This window comes from Arachis stenosperma, chromosome 4 (assembly GCF_014773155.1).
Source record: "Arachis stenosperma cultivar V10309 chromosome 4, arast.V10309.gnm1.PFL2, whole genome shotgun sequence".
NCBI lineage: Eukaryota > Viridiplantae > Streptophyta > Magnoliopsida > Fabales > Fabaceae > Arachis > Arachis stenosperma.
In genome coordinates, this window is record NC_080380.1 from 144633181 (window position 1) to 144647627 (window position 14447).

The window sequence follows — 14447 nt, forward strand, 5'->3', positions numbered from 1 at the left end:
AGAAATACACCCAAAGAATTACAAAACTACACCCAAAGAATTTAAGAAATATACCAAAAATTCGTTACCTTATGCATAATTCAGAATTCTTTCTCTTTCTCCTCTTCATCTTCTGTTGCTTCTTCTTCTTCAAAAACGATTTCAGAACTTGATGTCAAAAAATAATGGAAATCGAGAATAACGAAAAAAGAAAATAGAGAGAAAAGTACGTAAATGAAGAAGAAGAAGAGGAAGACGAGGAAGGAAAATGTGCAGCAAGAAGAAGAAGAAGGAGAAAAAGAAGGCAAGAAATGAAAGAAAAGAAGAAGAAAAAGAGTAAGAGGAAGAAGAACGTGCAGCAAGAAGAAGAAGAAGAAGGAAAAAGAGAAGGTAAGAAACAAAAGAAAAAAGAAGACGACGAAGGCGAAGAGGAAGAAGAACGGTTCAAAACGCATTTTGAGCATTAGTTTTAATTGGACTTGTAAGACTTACAAGCCTTAATCGCTTGTATGTTAAGAATTTCTCTAATAATAATAAGTTCTCACTACTACTATACTACTGGTGCCTATATAAATAATGTGGTAAGAGAAGAACAAATAACAGAAGATTTAGAATTCTTTCAATATCTTTTGCCTCAATAAACAAGAATCAATAATGGAAGAAGGCATGCATAAAGATGACAAGATTAGTGCACTCAACAAACCACTTATTATTGTTGAAGAAGAAGAAGATGGGGACATAAGCCAAAATTCTGGTAATGATGAGGAACATGGCAATGGCCATGGACATGGCACCGCGTCTTTCGTCAACACTTGCTTCAATGGGGTCAATGCTTTGTCGGGTATATTATTCATTCTTTCACCCTCTTTTCGTTCTTGGTTCTATCACAATCATCATCATTATTATTATTTATTGTTATTACTATTATTGGTACCTTACTTTTGATCTGGATATTATGTTTGTTTTGTTTTGCATAAATTCATGTAGAACTTAGTACTGAGAATCAATGCAATCATTAATCTTCTATTATTCGCTCTTAGTTATAGCTTAGTTATTAAGAACTCTCCCTGGCTTATTGGTCTTAACTTATTTTTATTTAAATAAATATTTAAGGTTTGAATCTTATTTTATATATGTAATAATTTGTCGATAAAAAATATTGTAAAAAACTAAAAAAAGTTATTATAAAATTATTGTTAATTGATTCATTTATTTTCGTTGAAATAAATTACAGTTGAAATTTTAAAAACATATATCCTCTATTAAAAAACACAAATATGCCGTACAAGACAGAATCGTTTTTTGAACTCAAATTTGATTAAAATAATAAATGACTGCTAGAGGTTTATTTTAAGTAATTGCTACAATATTTAAAAAGTAATGTCTAATTTATTAAAAAAAATAAAAATTAATATTTAATTTAAAAATATATAAATAATTATTAATATTTAAAATTTATTTAAAACAATAAATTAGATAAAAATTAAATTATTACATAAAATTAATTTTTATTTTATAATAATTGTTATAGTGTCTAAAAAATGTCTAATTTATTAAAAAAATTAAAAATTAATATTTAATTTAAAAAATATAAAAATAAATAATTTTTAAAAATTTAAAATTTATTAAAAAATAAATTAAATAAAATTTAAATGCCAACACTTAAATATCATCGAATTAACGAGTAAACATCATTTTTGTCGGCAAAGAATAAGTTTTATATTTGTTCCTAACGTTTATAAAAGTAATTTAATATTATCATGCCATCAATTATACTAACAAATCAGATTGTATTTTTTAGTTATTTTCACTTGAATGTATTCATTCTTAATTAGGTCTCATTTGGATGTGTTCGATTTCAATATTGTACCCACTAATTGTGTTTAATTAAGTTCAATTATGTTCTTAGAAAAATAAATTATGTAAATATTGTAGGGATTAATTTTAACTTTTGATGAACTATTTTTCGGAGTGAATTATCGATTCTGTCTCAGACATTTGTATTTTAATTTTAAAAGAAAATTTTAAAACTCAAACTAAAATTCATAATATGTGATTGATAGCAGGATAACATTAAATTACTTTTATAAATATTAGAGATATAAATAGAACGATTTAAATATTAGAGAAACAAATAAAATTTACTCCAAATATTAAAATAAAAATAATATTTTACTCAACATAAATTTTTTCTATCTTTTTTTTGTGACATTAATTAATTAAATATAATATATGGTGTGAGGAAGTCTAGAATTTTCAAAGGATATATTGGTCCCCATTGAGTAGAGGATAATGTGTGTGGGTGGCAGTGGTGAATGAAGCCTCATCTCGATCTCATTGCACTTTTTAATTTGTCCTCAAAATTCAATAAGCATCCAGCTAGCTGCAACATTTTTGTGTTTTTTCTTTTGGATCTTTCTCTATGAAGTTTGATAAAAATTCTCTTGTTCATGAATAGTAATGTAGGCCATACACTTTTCTAATTCCCATATGTACTTATTATAGAAAATCATGTGGTCAATAGAGTAATGATTAAGACTTAATTATCATGTGGCAACACTCCATAGACACCACAATGGACCCCTACTATTTAATGGTCCCACCAAAAGTGAGTGGTGAATTATACGATAAAGATGTACGTTTATAGATTTTTTTTTGTATAAGATAAAAGAGAAATTAAAAAAGGTAGAATCCATATTTTAAATAATAATAAATAATAAAAAATAATTATAAAAAATTTATTTTTTTATACTACTTTAATCTATATAATAAAGTGTCCTAAAGTAAAAACTGACCCACACTCCAATACCATATTTTTGGGAATGATTATTATTTTCCACGAGTCACACACTATGAAGTTAGACACTCAGCTTAATTACCGCATATACCATATTTTTATATTTTATAATAAATAATGACTCATCTAAATATGTGTATTTCTTTTACGCTAAGCTTGTGGAATAAATAGAATACAGATATCATAAATGCTGAGTGTTACTATGTGTCAAGTGAAAATGAATCTTTTTAATTTTTTTTAATAATTAAAAGAATAAAATGTAATTTTTATTATTAATTTTATAAATAAAATAAAAAATAAATATAAAAAAACAATAAAAAATAAAAAATAAAAAATTATATTTTATATTTTCAATTTTTTTAATAATAAAAAAAACCATTCCGTATTAAATATGCTGTTTAAACTTTAAAATTTAATAACAGCACATGAATTGGTCAAATAATATATATTATATAATAAAAATTTAAGTATAATTAATTTTATATAAAAAATAATAATTAAAAACAATTAAATAATTTAATTAATTTAATTAAATTTTTATTTAATAACTTTAATTATCAATTTTATATAAAATTAGCTCCACTTGAATTTCTATCTTATTATATACTATAAGATTCAATGTGAAATTGGTCCCTTGAATCCCAGTTTAAACCTTTATTTTATTATTATATAGCATAAAAACAGCAATAGAAAATGGCATTATCCGAGTTGGTTCATACTTTTGCTTTCTCCAAACAACAAGTCACATGCTTTGACTAATTGAAATTAAAGTTCATGGGTAAATGTACTTTCCAGTCTGTTGATATAAAATATCGAATTAAAAATAATTTAAATAAATAAAATAATAAATTTAATTTTAATATATTATTAATATAAAATAATTTTATACAATTATGTAATATTACATTAATAAAAAATTATTTTTTATATTATATAAATAATTATCTAAAAAATAAATATAATTACACAATTATAAAATATTTTATATTATACACATCAAAATTAAATTTATAAAATTATAATTTAATTTTTTATTATTTTTTTTATTATATATTTTTTTAAAAATAATGATTATATTCTGATATATATTTCGTTATAATTGTGATAAATATATTAAAATTAATTATTAATATAAAATATATATTAAAATATAAAATATATTAATAAATTAAATTTTATATATATTTAGACTCAAATACACACTAACTAATTTTAATATGTAAATAATATTTTTAATTTTGTTGTTAGTATCAATAAAATAAATAATAAAAATATTACACGTATTCTGTTGGTATTCCAAACAAAATACCTTCAATATGGATATGTTCAAAAGAACGAAATATGTGTATTAATATTTTTGATAATGAAATAAGTCTATATTTGCAGTGTCATTTGAATATGTAAAATTAATATAATTTATTATGATTTAAATGATATTGGTTTGATTTTTATTTTTTAATTTAATTTAATTTTATTCAAAGAATTATAATTTGTATTTTTTTGATTTAATATTCTTTTTAATCAAATTCAATTCAAACCACTGTGATTTTGATGGATTGGTTTAAAATTTATATTTTCAGGTGAAGTTAAATTCACATACCATTTTTTTTAACTAAAGATAAAGAGATTTGAGTTTACAATTTTTTAGTTTTGTACGAAGAGATTATACCATTTGAAATATAACTTATTTACACACCATTAATTGATGTTAACCTAAGACTAAAAATTTAAAATTACTATATAGTATAGTAGCAAAAACTAAAAATATATGGGCACGCCATAAACGTTTTCTACGGAAACTAACTAACTTCTGTATGGAGACTTACGAGTGTGTGTTAGTTCCTTGCAGTTTCCTACAAAAACTTATAAAAGAAACGTGTGTGTGTAACTGTGTATATATAACACTAGCAGCTAGAGGAACATAGTTTCTTAGGTATATCCAGAATCTAGCACCCAAAACCTGTTAGATTTCCAAACTCTGTTCCTTTTTCTGTTGTGTTACAATAATGTCGGAAAAACCGGACAATGATTCATCCTTGAGTGTCCCTTTGCTAACTGAGTTCAATAAGGGAGCCATAGATGAGGAAAAGCTCATAGACCCTCATCACTCTTCCACCAATACAAAGCCTGCTTCTTTCTTTCACACCACCCTTAATGGACTCAATGCTATCTCAGGTTTTCTTCTTTATGATTCTCATCGTATAAGTGTTTGATTTTTGGAGCCCCCATTTTGTAATTACTACATGTTAATTACAATTTACTATGTCCACCATGTGTTTGTGTTTTTGTGTGTGTGTGTTTTTTCTTTTAATATTAAAAGTCGATTATGTTTGTTGACACTTATATGCTGGCTATTATGTTTAATTTTTCTGGTTGTGTAACATAAATGTCTATTTTTTTCTGTTGGGATAGAAACTTATAAGATGCCATAACGTGTTTTTGTTTGTTTCAGGTGTTGGGATACTCTCAGTTCCATATGCTCTAGCATCTGGAGGGTGGTTAAGCTTAACTCTTCTATTTGCTATTGCGATGGCAGCATTTTATGCAGGTGTGTTGATTAAGAAATGCATGGACAAGAATTCAAACATTAGAACCTACCCTGATATTGGTGAGCTTGCATTTGGTAAAATAGGAAGACTAATCGTGTCGGTGTCGATGTACATGGAACTCTACTTAGTCTCAATAGGGTTCTTGATTCTTGAGGGTGATAACTTGAATGAGCTTTTCCCTAACGTTGAGCTCGAATTGGTGGCTGGTTTAACAATTAGTGGGAAGCAATTCTTTGTGATTTTGGTTGCTCTTATAATCTTGCCTACTGTTTGGTTGGATGATATGAACATGCTCTCTTATGTATCTGCAAGTGGTGTGTTTGCCTCTGCTATTATCATCATTTCGATATCTTGGACTGCGACAATTGGTGGAGTTGGTTTTAGTCACAAGGGAACTCTTCTGAATTTGAGTGGAATCCCCACATCTGTTAGCTTGTATGCATTTTGTTATTGTGCTCATCCTGTCTTCCCTACATTGTACAATTCAATGAGGAACAAACACCAGTTCTCTAATGTGAGTTCTCTGCATCTTTTGAGCTTGTTTTGCATATGATCTGTTTCTTTAGTCCATATGTAAAAAATTTACACTCATTCATAGAAGGAGTATATAACTCAGACTAGTGTATATCCTCATCATTTCTAACAAGAACACGTAGTAAAGATGAGAGATCTGAAAGGCAAAATATTGTTGATAAAATGTATACATCATGCAGGACTAGCTAATGTAAAATTTGCACGCAAGAGGAGTTGTTTTTGTTTCTCATCCAAGTTTTTTCTTTACATTGCAGGTTCTGTTTGTGTGCTTTTTTTTAACCACAGCTGGTTATGCTTCTATGGCTATAATCGGATACCTTATGTTCGGTCCAAACGTTCAATCACAAGTAACATTGAACCTGCCAATAGACAAATTAAGCTCAAGAGTAGCAATATACACAACATTGGTCAATCCAATATCGAAGTATGCTTTGATGACAACACCTATCACCAATGCTTTGAAAAATTTGCTTCCAAGAAAGTACAAGAATAGATTCACCAAAATTTTGGTCAGCACTATGATGGTAACCAGCACTGTGATTATTGCCTTGACTGTGCCTTTATTTGGGGAACTAATGTCTCTGGTTGGAGCATTTCTAAGTGTCACAGCTTCAATTCTTCTTCCATGCTCATGCTACTTGAAGATTTCAGGAAAATACAGGATTTTGGGGTGTGAAACAGTAGCCATAGTGGCTATAATTGTAGCAGCTGTGGTAATTGGAATAGCTGGAACATATACCTCACTCATGGATATTGTGCACCATTTTAATATCTAGTCCTTTATTCCTTTTTTTTTTTTGTAAAATATATTGGCAGGGACCAAAATCATGGTAAAGTAAGATTTGGTGTAGTTTAGTGGATCAATTTTGTAGATGTCCTAACTTGTAAGGATCATGAGTGAATAGGCGCTAGTACATAAGCTGTTCCATTTTTATGTACCTCTAATCATAAGTGGTAAATTTTGCTATGATATTATGATAACATAAATGTTTTAAGTATTTAGAAAACATTGCATTCTAATCACATGAACTTGATAAAAATTCAGAGAAGCCATGCCATTTTTTTTTTACTTTCTAGAATCATTCTTCTACAATACTAAGAGAGCATATATATATTTATGCAGAAAGCTATATCAGTTTCCATTTGAGAGAGAGAGAGAGAGAATTGAAAATATGAGATTGTACTCAAAATGTATGAAAAGAAAAAATTGTGCCAACTAACAGGAAACTACCTGTTGATTCATCAAATTAACTCAAGCACCCTATAAAATAAACTAACTATATATAACTATATACACTGTACAGTTCTAGTCCTTACTTACAACATAAAGCTATATGATTAAGCTTCAATGAGCTCCCTGATGGGTGTTCTATTTGGCTTGATTGAAGAAATATCAGTGTATTCTGACAAGATTGCTCTGAATTCATCTCCACTAAGAGTTTCCTTCTCAAGAAGCACATCCACCAACTTATCAATTGCATCTCTGTTGTTCCTTATGTGATTCCTTGCAATCTCATATGCTGTCTCTATGATCTGCTTCACTGACTGATCAATGTCCTCAGCTAGTTTCTCTGACATTGAGTTCCTTGCCATCATCCTTAACACAACATCACCACTTTGTGCTGAAGGATCAGTTAATGTCCATGGTCCAATCTCTGACATGCCATACCTTGTTACCATCTGTTTCAAAGGAGAGTCATTTATCAGCAGAATGCATTTTTATACTGTTGCATCATTAGTTGTTAATATAAGAGTTTGATATTGTAATCCAATAAGATGTTTGCATCAATAAGACTTTTATAATGATGGTTGACTCGATTACTTTTGTTGAGATAGCAATACAAGATTGGATGTCTTTATAACACCTGATATGAACCCTTAGGTCTTATTTGGTGTTATATCTATATATAACACCTATTTTTAGATGTTCAAATAACAGAGATCATAAGATTGACTTGTTAGCGTAAGCAATCCAAGTCAAGTAAAGTTTGATTATGTTATCAATAAAAAACTTTTCACATGCCATCTTGTTATCATCCCAAACTCAAGCATTCAAATCCAAAATCCCAAAAAGAAGAGTTACCTGTCTTGCTATTTGGGTGATCTGTTGCAAGTCCCCAGCAGCACCAGTGGTTATCTCAGCTTCACCAAATATAACTTCCTCTGCTGCTCTACCTCCTAAGCCTCCAACTATTCTTGCAAGCAGCTGCTGCTTAGAGATAAGATCTGGATCTTCACCTGGCAAGAACCATGTCAATCCCCGGGCTTGGCCTCTCGGTACTAGAGTCACTTTCTGCACTGGATCATGCCCTGGGGTCAATGTCCTGCAAAATATAAACTCAAAATTTAAGACTTCAAAGGGATACAAGTTAAGTGAACAATAGAGTTATAGTAACAATATGAAGCAATTGGCAATTTTCACTATAGCTCTACAACCATAAGCCTATTTTGAACTCGAGCATTTGGAAGTTTCTCCATCAATCTACTATGAACAAGTATTTGATGTACTTACGCGCAAACCGCATGTCCAACTTCATGGTAGGCCACAAGAATTTTGTTCTTGCCATCAGTCATTTTGGTTCCTTCCATGCCTGCCACGATCCTATCGATGGACTCATCGATCTCTTTCATCGTGATCTCTTCTTTTCCCCTGCGACCGGCTAGAATAGCAGCTTCATTCATGAGGTTTGCTAGGTCTGCACCACTGAATCCTGGAGTTCTCATGGCAATGACACTAAGAGAGACATCCTTAGCAAGCTTCTTGTTGTTGCTATGAACTTTCAAGATTTCTTCCCTCCCTCTTATATCAGGATATCCAACACTAACCTATAGACACAATGAAAATAAACATTAATGACGTGTTTTTTGACATGGATTCAACTTCAATTATAGAGAGAAATTATTCCATGCTTATGAAACACAAAAGTTTATTACCTGCCTATCAAACCTGCCAGGTCTAAGCAATGCAGAATCAAGAATCTCAGGTCTGTTGGTGGCAGCAATGACAATAACACCAGTGTTTCCGGTGAATCCGTCCATTTCAGTGAGTAATTGATTCAGTGTTTGCTCTCTTTCATCATTCCCTCCACCAATGCCAGTACCTCTCTGCCTCCCTACAGCATCTAACTCATCAATGAACACCAAACACGGCGAATTCGCTTTTGCCTTGTTGAACAAGTCCCTCACCCTTGAAGCACCTACACCAACAAACATCTCAATGAACTCTGAACCTGATAGAGAAAAGAATGGGACACCAGCTTCTCCTGCAATTGCTTTAGCCAGCAATGTCTTCCCTGTCCCTGGTGGCCCTACCAAAAGGACCCCTTTCGGAATCTTCGCTCCCACGGCCGAGAACTTCTCTGGTGTCTTCAAGAACTCCACAATCTCCTGGAAATCTTGCTTGGCTTCATCAACTCCGGCTACATCCTCAAATGTCACTCCTGTGTTTGGTTCCATCTCAAACTTTGCCTTACTTCTGAAGTAAACATGGAATAAAAGTGTATCATGTAGTTATGCTGATCATATCATATTTTAAAAAATTCATATAGTTATGGTGAATATCCTATCATATGCTAAAATTAACGCAGTTATGATGAATATCAAAGTGACATTTATTTTGATGCAGAGTATATCATATGTCATATCTTAAGGTAAAATTCATATAGTTATGGACCTTTTACATATAACTATAAACATCATATCATACACTATAAATCATATATAATATCATATGCTAAAATCCATACCTTCCTAGTCCAAAAGGCAAGTTGGGGCCAGCAGGATTATTTGAAGAACTCCTCAAGAGTAGACTACCAAGCAATATCAAGGGAAATGCAAAGTTTCCCAAGAAATCAAATATTGCAGGCCACCAACTTACATCCATAGGGTGAGCAGCAAAGTCAACATTTTTCTCCTCCAATTTCCTCAGCAACTCCTGAGGCAACCCTGGTAACTGAACCTTGACCCTTTGGATTTTCTCCAATGCTGGATTGTATATCTCAGCAATAGCAACAGTTCCATTCTCAAACAGGTCAACTTTCTTCACAGCACCTTCATCCAAGTACTGCAAGAACTTTGAGTATGTTAACCTAGTTGAGGTTGAAGATTCAGGGCTATCTGGTTCTGCAGCACTTGCTGGTTTGGCAGAAGATAAAGATAGCCCCAGCCATGTTGGAGTTAATCCAATAACAGATGATTGTAACAGCTTCCTCTTGCTGAGTTTGGTTTCTAACAAAGGTTGTGATGGACATGTGTTATTCTCTTTGTTCTTTTTCCTTTCTTGATGCTTGTATACTAAAGTTGGAGAAACTGAGAGAGATAATAGAGCAGAAGACATTTTCGTCAACACCACAAAATTTGCTTGAATATTCAATAAAAGGGTCTTTCTTATAGTATTGTGTTGCACTCTCTGATTTCCTCAGTGGATTAACCAGTTTGAATAGTTTGATCTGGAGGTCAGTGGTAATAAATAAAGTTTGTTTTAAAAAGAGAGAAAATGGGAAGGTTCTAGCAGTTTCAACATGGAATTTTCATTTGAGTTGGAGGATTTCGTGTTATATTTGTCTTGTTTTTCATTCAGGAAGGGTCTTCTATGTTCTGTTCTTTGGCCCTTTTGTTTTCCTTTGCATGCTTAGAACAAAGATGCTAAAAAGTGCAAAAAAAGAGTGTGACTGTAGAAGATATATTGTGGCACATAAAAACATAATCTCAAGTCACAGCCACACACTTGGAAGAAGTTGAAGTGGTAACAGTGGATTGTATAGACTGCATCAAAATGTCGCCACCTTATTAAATGTTTCTATTTTTAAGTTTGACTTATAGAATATGCTCAAAATCAATCAGTATTTGAATATGGATGTGATTGGGGCTTTTCTAGAGGAATATTTATGTTAATAAAAAAAATATTGGAATGCTGCTATATTAGTTTATTCTCCCAATTTATGCCTTTAATGGAATTTCCTTGGGAAAAAAAAAAAAAAAACAAAAAAACAAAATTTCAGCCTCTGCATTATAACTTTAATTTTTCATGGTGTTTTCTTTTTCTTGATTAATCTATGGATAATTGAATATAGAATTGTGAATTAGCTTAGAAGTTCATATCCAAAAGACCAAGACTTAAGAAAATCAATATATTTAAATAAAATAAAGTAGAGTTGCCATTAAAAATTAAATGAAATAATAAACAAAGCACCAAGAAGGCAAGAAGTTAATATGAAAATTATTAACCTAACTTTAAAGCATAATTGAGAACATCTTATTTTTTTGTATTTACAGAAGGCATTATGACATGTGAAAAGACGAAAAATCAATAAATCATGTAAAACAGAAATTAATACAAGTGTTTGGCTTGAAAAAGAACTATAAAAGTTATTAAGTTATCATCTCATATCCTTTTGTTCTTGCATAATAAATTCCAAGCATTGATCTTTTCATCATATCTTATGACTAATGAGCTAGCTACACATTGTGCCTGCACCCACCACAGCTTGAGTATAGAGTAAGGTATTGCGTTGTAGGAAATTTTGATTAAATTCTGGATAAGTATTAATTACTGGAACTAGGTCTGAAATATCATCCACAAAAACAAATCTAAAAATGAAGGAAAGACTATGAATGACAAATTTTCAAGGGATTACACTAAAAAAATTGAAATTCTTTGTGAAATGAAACAAATATTTTGCAATAAGAACAGATCAATATTTCTAAGCTAAACTGATATTGGAAACTGTGTCAACATTTATAGAGTGATAACAAAGATACATAAAAGATGTGTGGGCAGCATCCTAAAAATAATATATACAAATGAATGGTGAAAATGTTGACTTACAAAATTGTCAACAATTCTTCAAGAGCAATTTCTAACACTAGTTAACTATTAACTATCAACCATCTTCAAGTGCATGTTCAATCCATCAAGCAAATGATAAACATGCATCAAGTCTTGGCTAGAATCATAACCTGCATAGAATTTAAACATGGAACCCCCTAAATCAACACAACTCTCTCCAGCCATCTTCTTCATACCTCCATCTCTCATGTCTCTCCTAACTTTTGCCGCTTTCTCCCACATCCCTGATTCAGCATACATGTTAGCAACAATAACCAAATTCCCTCCCCTCCTTGGCTCCATCTGAAGCAGCCTCTTCCTCACTTTATCCCCTATCCCTGCATGGTCCTGAGCATCATGAACATTGCACGCGCTAAGCAGCGTGCGCCACACAATCGGATCAGGCTCAATAGGCATCCTCTGTATAAAGTCGTAAGCATCTTTAAGAAGGCCGGCACGACCTAAAACATCAACCATTGCTCCAAAATGTACCATCATGGGCTTGATCCCATGGACATATTCCATTTCACGAAGGTACTTGTAACCCTCATTCACCATCCCGGCATGGCTGCAAGCACATAGAACCCCAAGATAGGTCACATAATTGGGGCATATGCTATGATTTTCACACATTTCAGCAAACAATGCAAGCGCTTCCTCTGCAAACCCATGTTGGGCTAATCCCAAAATCATTGCACTCCATGTCCACACATTCCTCTCCTCCATTCTCTCAAAAACAAGCCTAGCACAACCCAAATTCCCTGATTTTGCATACATATCAACAAGAGCAGTACCTAACTGACAACTCAAAACCATTCCTCTCAAAATCAATTGGGAATGCACCCATCTTCCAAGACTCAAGTAACCCAACTCAGCACAAACAGAAAGCATCAGCACCATAGTAGTATGATCCGGCTCGAACTCGCAACCCCGCATCCTAAAAAAGTACCGAATCCCATCTCCCAACCAATGATTCTCAACACAAGCAGTCATAATTGAGTTCCAAGACACAACAGTTCTGTTCGGCATTTCCTCAAACACCTTCCTTGCATCCTTAACCTTTTTACAGAACCCATATAAGTTAACCATGTTATTCCCAACGTACACATCAGAATCAAGACCAAACTTGATAACATCAGCATGCAGCTGTTTTCCCTCAGAAAGCGCAGAAGCCATAGCACAACACTTGAACAGAAAAGGATAAGTGAGTTTATTGGGCTTCACACCCAATTTTCGGAATGTGCGGAATACCCAGATGGATTGAAGCGGAGAATCAGTAGTTGCGTATGCTCTGATGAGGATGTTCCATGAAATGGGTGATGAGGTGGTGGGGGAATGAAAAAGAATGGTTTTTGCGTGGGTGAGGTTGGCGAAGGAGGAGAGGGAAGATAAGTAGATGAGTTGGGAGAGGACATAAGGGTCTTGGAAGAGGCCATTGATGTGGGTTTGAGCTTGGATTTGGTGGAGTTGGGTGATGGAAGAACAGAGTGAGAGAAGAGTGAGGCATTGTTGCTTTGTAGAGAGGGAAAGTGGAAGCGGCACACGCATTTCACCAAACATTACAAGAAAATTAAAATGCTGGCTACTTTCATGGATCTTTTTGTGAAATAAATTTTTAAAAACTATTTATTTTCAGAAACACTTTATTTGAACTTTCATTTTTTAGATAGTTTGTCGCACACCAGCAAACTTCAAGTGGAGTTTCCAAAATAAAATAATGGTTGTTGAAATCGAATATCAAAACCACAATTTCATTCTCCTCTTTAGTTTTTATTTTGGCATTTTTTCTTTACAATGTCAAAAATCTATTGTTATCCATTTATTATGATGGTGAAATAGTATATACTAAATAAGGTTTTATCGTTTTTAAGTCTGAACAGTCAATAATTACTTACATAACACCAGAAATCAACAGTCTAACAATATTGAAGAATTTGATATTGCATTCCATTGGACAGCAATACATAAAAAGAGTAAAAAAAAATTACTACAGATATCCAACCAAAGTATATGACAATTTATTTTATAAAAGATATGTTACAGTTGTCTTTGCTCTGTTGTTATTATGTTTATTAGCCACGATTTTAAGAAATATTTCTCTTGTTTTGAATTAGGTATCAGTTATGTGACGACAAGAACGTACGTCTTAAAAAGTCGTGGCATAACCGATGAACAAATGTTTATTTTTTGGAATTATTCGTGTTTTTCATTGAGTTGGGTGGACGAGTATCATCTGCGAATACTGTTGATGATAGTCTATTAAGTGGAGCTGTTAGATGAAATATTAGAAGGACGATGGTCGATCTAAATATGCCACTTGAAGGTAGTTAATAGGGCTCAAACATTGAACTTGGTAATGCTGACATGATGAAAGATGATGTTGAAAGTCATGAGGATTCTGCTATCAGGGATCTGATGTTGTATCCGTATGAAGTTTATCCCGATGACGGAGACAATGCTGATGATGAACCAACGGAAATTCTTGAGGATGGTTACGAGAAAGAAGAGATGAACTATTACGGTGACACACAGATCGCTCTGATGCAACCTGCCATTTCTCGACCATATGACTGGCCGGATCACTTCTCCAGGTTGAATATCGATGCAATGACTTCAGATTGGCCGTTTATCCATGGAGACCCCGAAGAGGATCCAAGTAATGAGTTCGAGGTTGGACAACAATTTGATAACAAGAAAGAAGTCATGTTGGTAGTTAAGAGGTACAGCATCAGAAGAGCTGTGGAGTATAAAACACTAGAGA

The 14447-nt window shown here is 32.2% G+C and overlaps 3 protein-coding genes across 4 annotated transcripts; 1 reads left to right on the forward strand and 2 right to left on the reverse strand.

The window, feature by feature from the left end:
• The first annotated feature begins 576 nt into the window (after positions 1-576).
• LOC130973514 (amino acid transporter AVT1I-like) lies at positions 577-6928 on the forward strand. Of its 2 annotated transcripts, none has more exons than XM_057898075.1 (3): positions 577-820; positions 5229-5839; positions 6114-6928. In XM_057898075.1, exons 1-3 carry the CDS (start codon positions 634-636, stop codon positions 6633-6635), a joined length of 1320 nt encoding a protein of 439 aa, XP_057754058.1. In that variant the 5' UTR covers positions 577-633; the 3' UTR covers positions 6636-6928. The 2 variants fall into 2 exon arrangements, with proteins under 2 accessions (XP_057754058.1, XP_057754059.1); XM_057898076.1 differs by lacking the exon at positions 577-820 and adding an exon at positions 4629-4951.
• Positions 6635-10475, reverse strand: LOC130973513 (ATP-dependent zinc metalloprotease FTSH 6, chloroplastic). Its single transcript, XM_057898074.1, has 5 exons — positions 9606-10475; positions 8794-9334; positions 8372-8685; positions 7943-8183; positions 6635-7539 (listed from the first exon to the last, which is right to left on the reverse strand). The coding sequence occupies exons 1-5, from the start codon at positions 10193-10195 to the stop codon at positions 7198-7200; spliced, it is 2028 nt and encodes a 675-aa protein (XP_057754057.1). The 5' UTR covers positions 10196-10475; the 3' UTR covers positions 6635-7197.
• A 1119-nt stretch (positions 10476-11594) lies between these two features.
• On the reverse strand, positions 11595-13261 carry LOC130976652 (pentatricopeptide repeat-containing protein At2g36730). The gene has a single exon (XM_057901566.1). It carries the CDS (start codon positions 13244-13246, stop codon positions 11735-11737), a length of 1512 nt encoding a protein of 503 aa, XP_057757549.1. The 5' UTR covers positions 13247-13261; the 3' UTR covers positions 11595-11734.
• Between the last annotated feature and the right edge of the window lie 1186 nt (positions 13262-14447).

Coding starts and splice junctions, on each gene's coding strand:
- LOC130976652 (XM_057901566.1), bottom strand. CDS start 13,246: ATGTTTGGTGAAATGCGTGTGCCGCTTCCACTTTCCCTCTCTACAAAG.
- LOC130973513 (XM_057898074.1), bottom strand. CDS start 10,195: ATGTCTTCTGCTCTATTATCTCTCTCAGTTTCTCCAACTTTAGTATAC. Junction 8,686..8,793: donor CTGGCAGGTTTGATAGGCAG/GTAATAAACTTT, acceptor TTGTGTCTATAG/GTTAGTGTTGGATATCCTGA. Junction 8,184..8,371: donor GTTGGACATGCGGTTTGCGC/GTAAGTACATCA, acceptor TATATTTTGCAG/GACATTGACCCCAGGGCATG.
- LOC130973514 (XM_057898075.1), top strand. CDS start 634: ATGGAAGAAGGCATGCATAAAGATGACAAGATTAGTGCACTCAACAAA. Junction 821..5,228: donor TGGGGTCAATGCTTTGTCGG/GTATATTATTCA, acceptor TGTTTGTTTCAG/GTGTTGGGATACTCTCAGTT. Junction 5,840..6,113: donor ACAAACACCAGTTCTCTAAT/GTGAGTTCTCTG, acceptor TTTACATTGCAG/GTTCTGTTTGTGTGCTTTTT.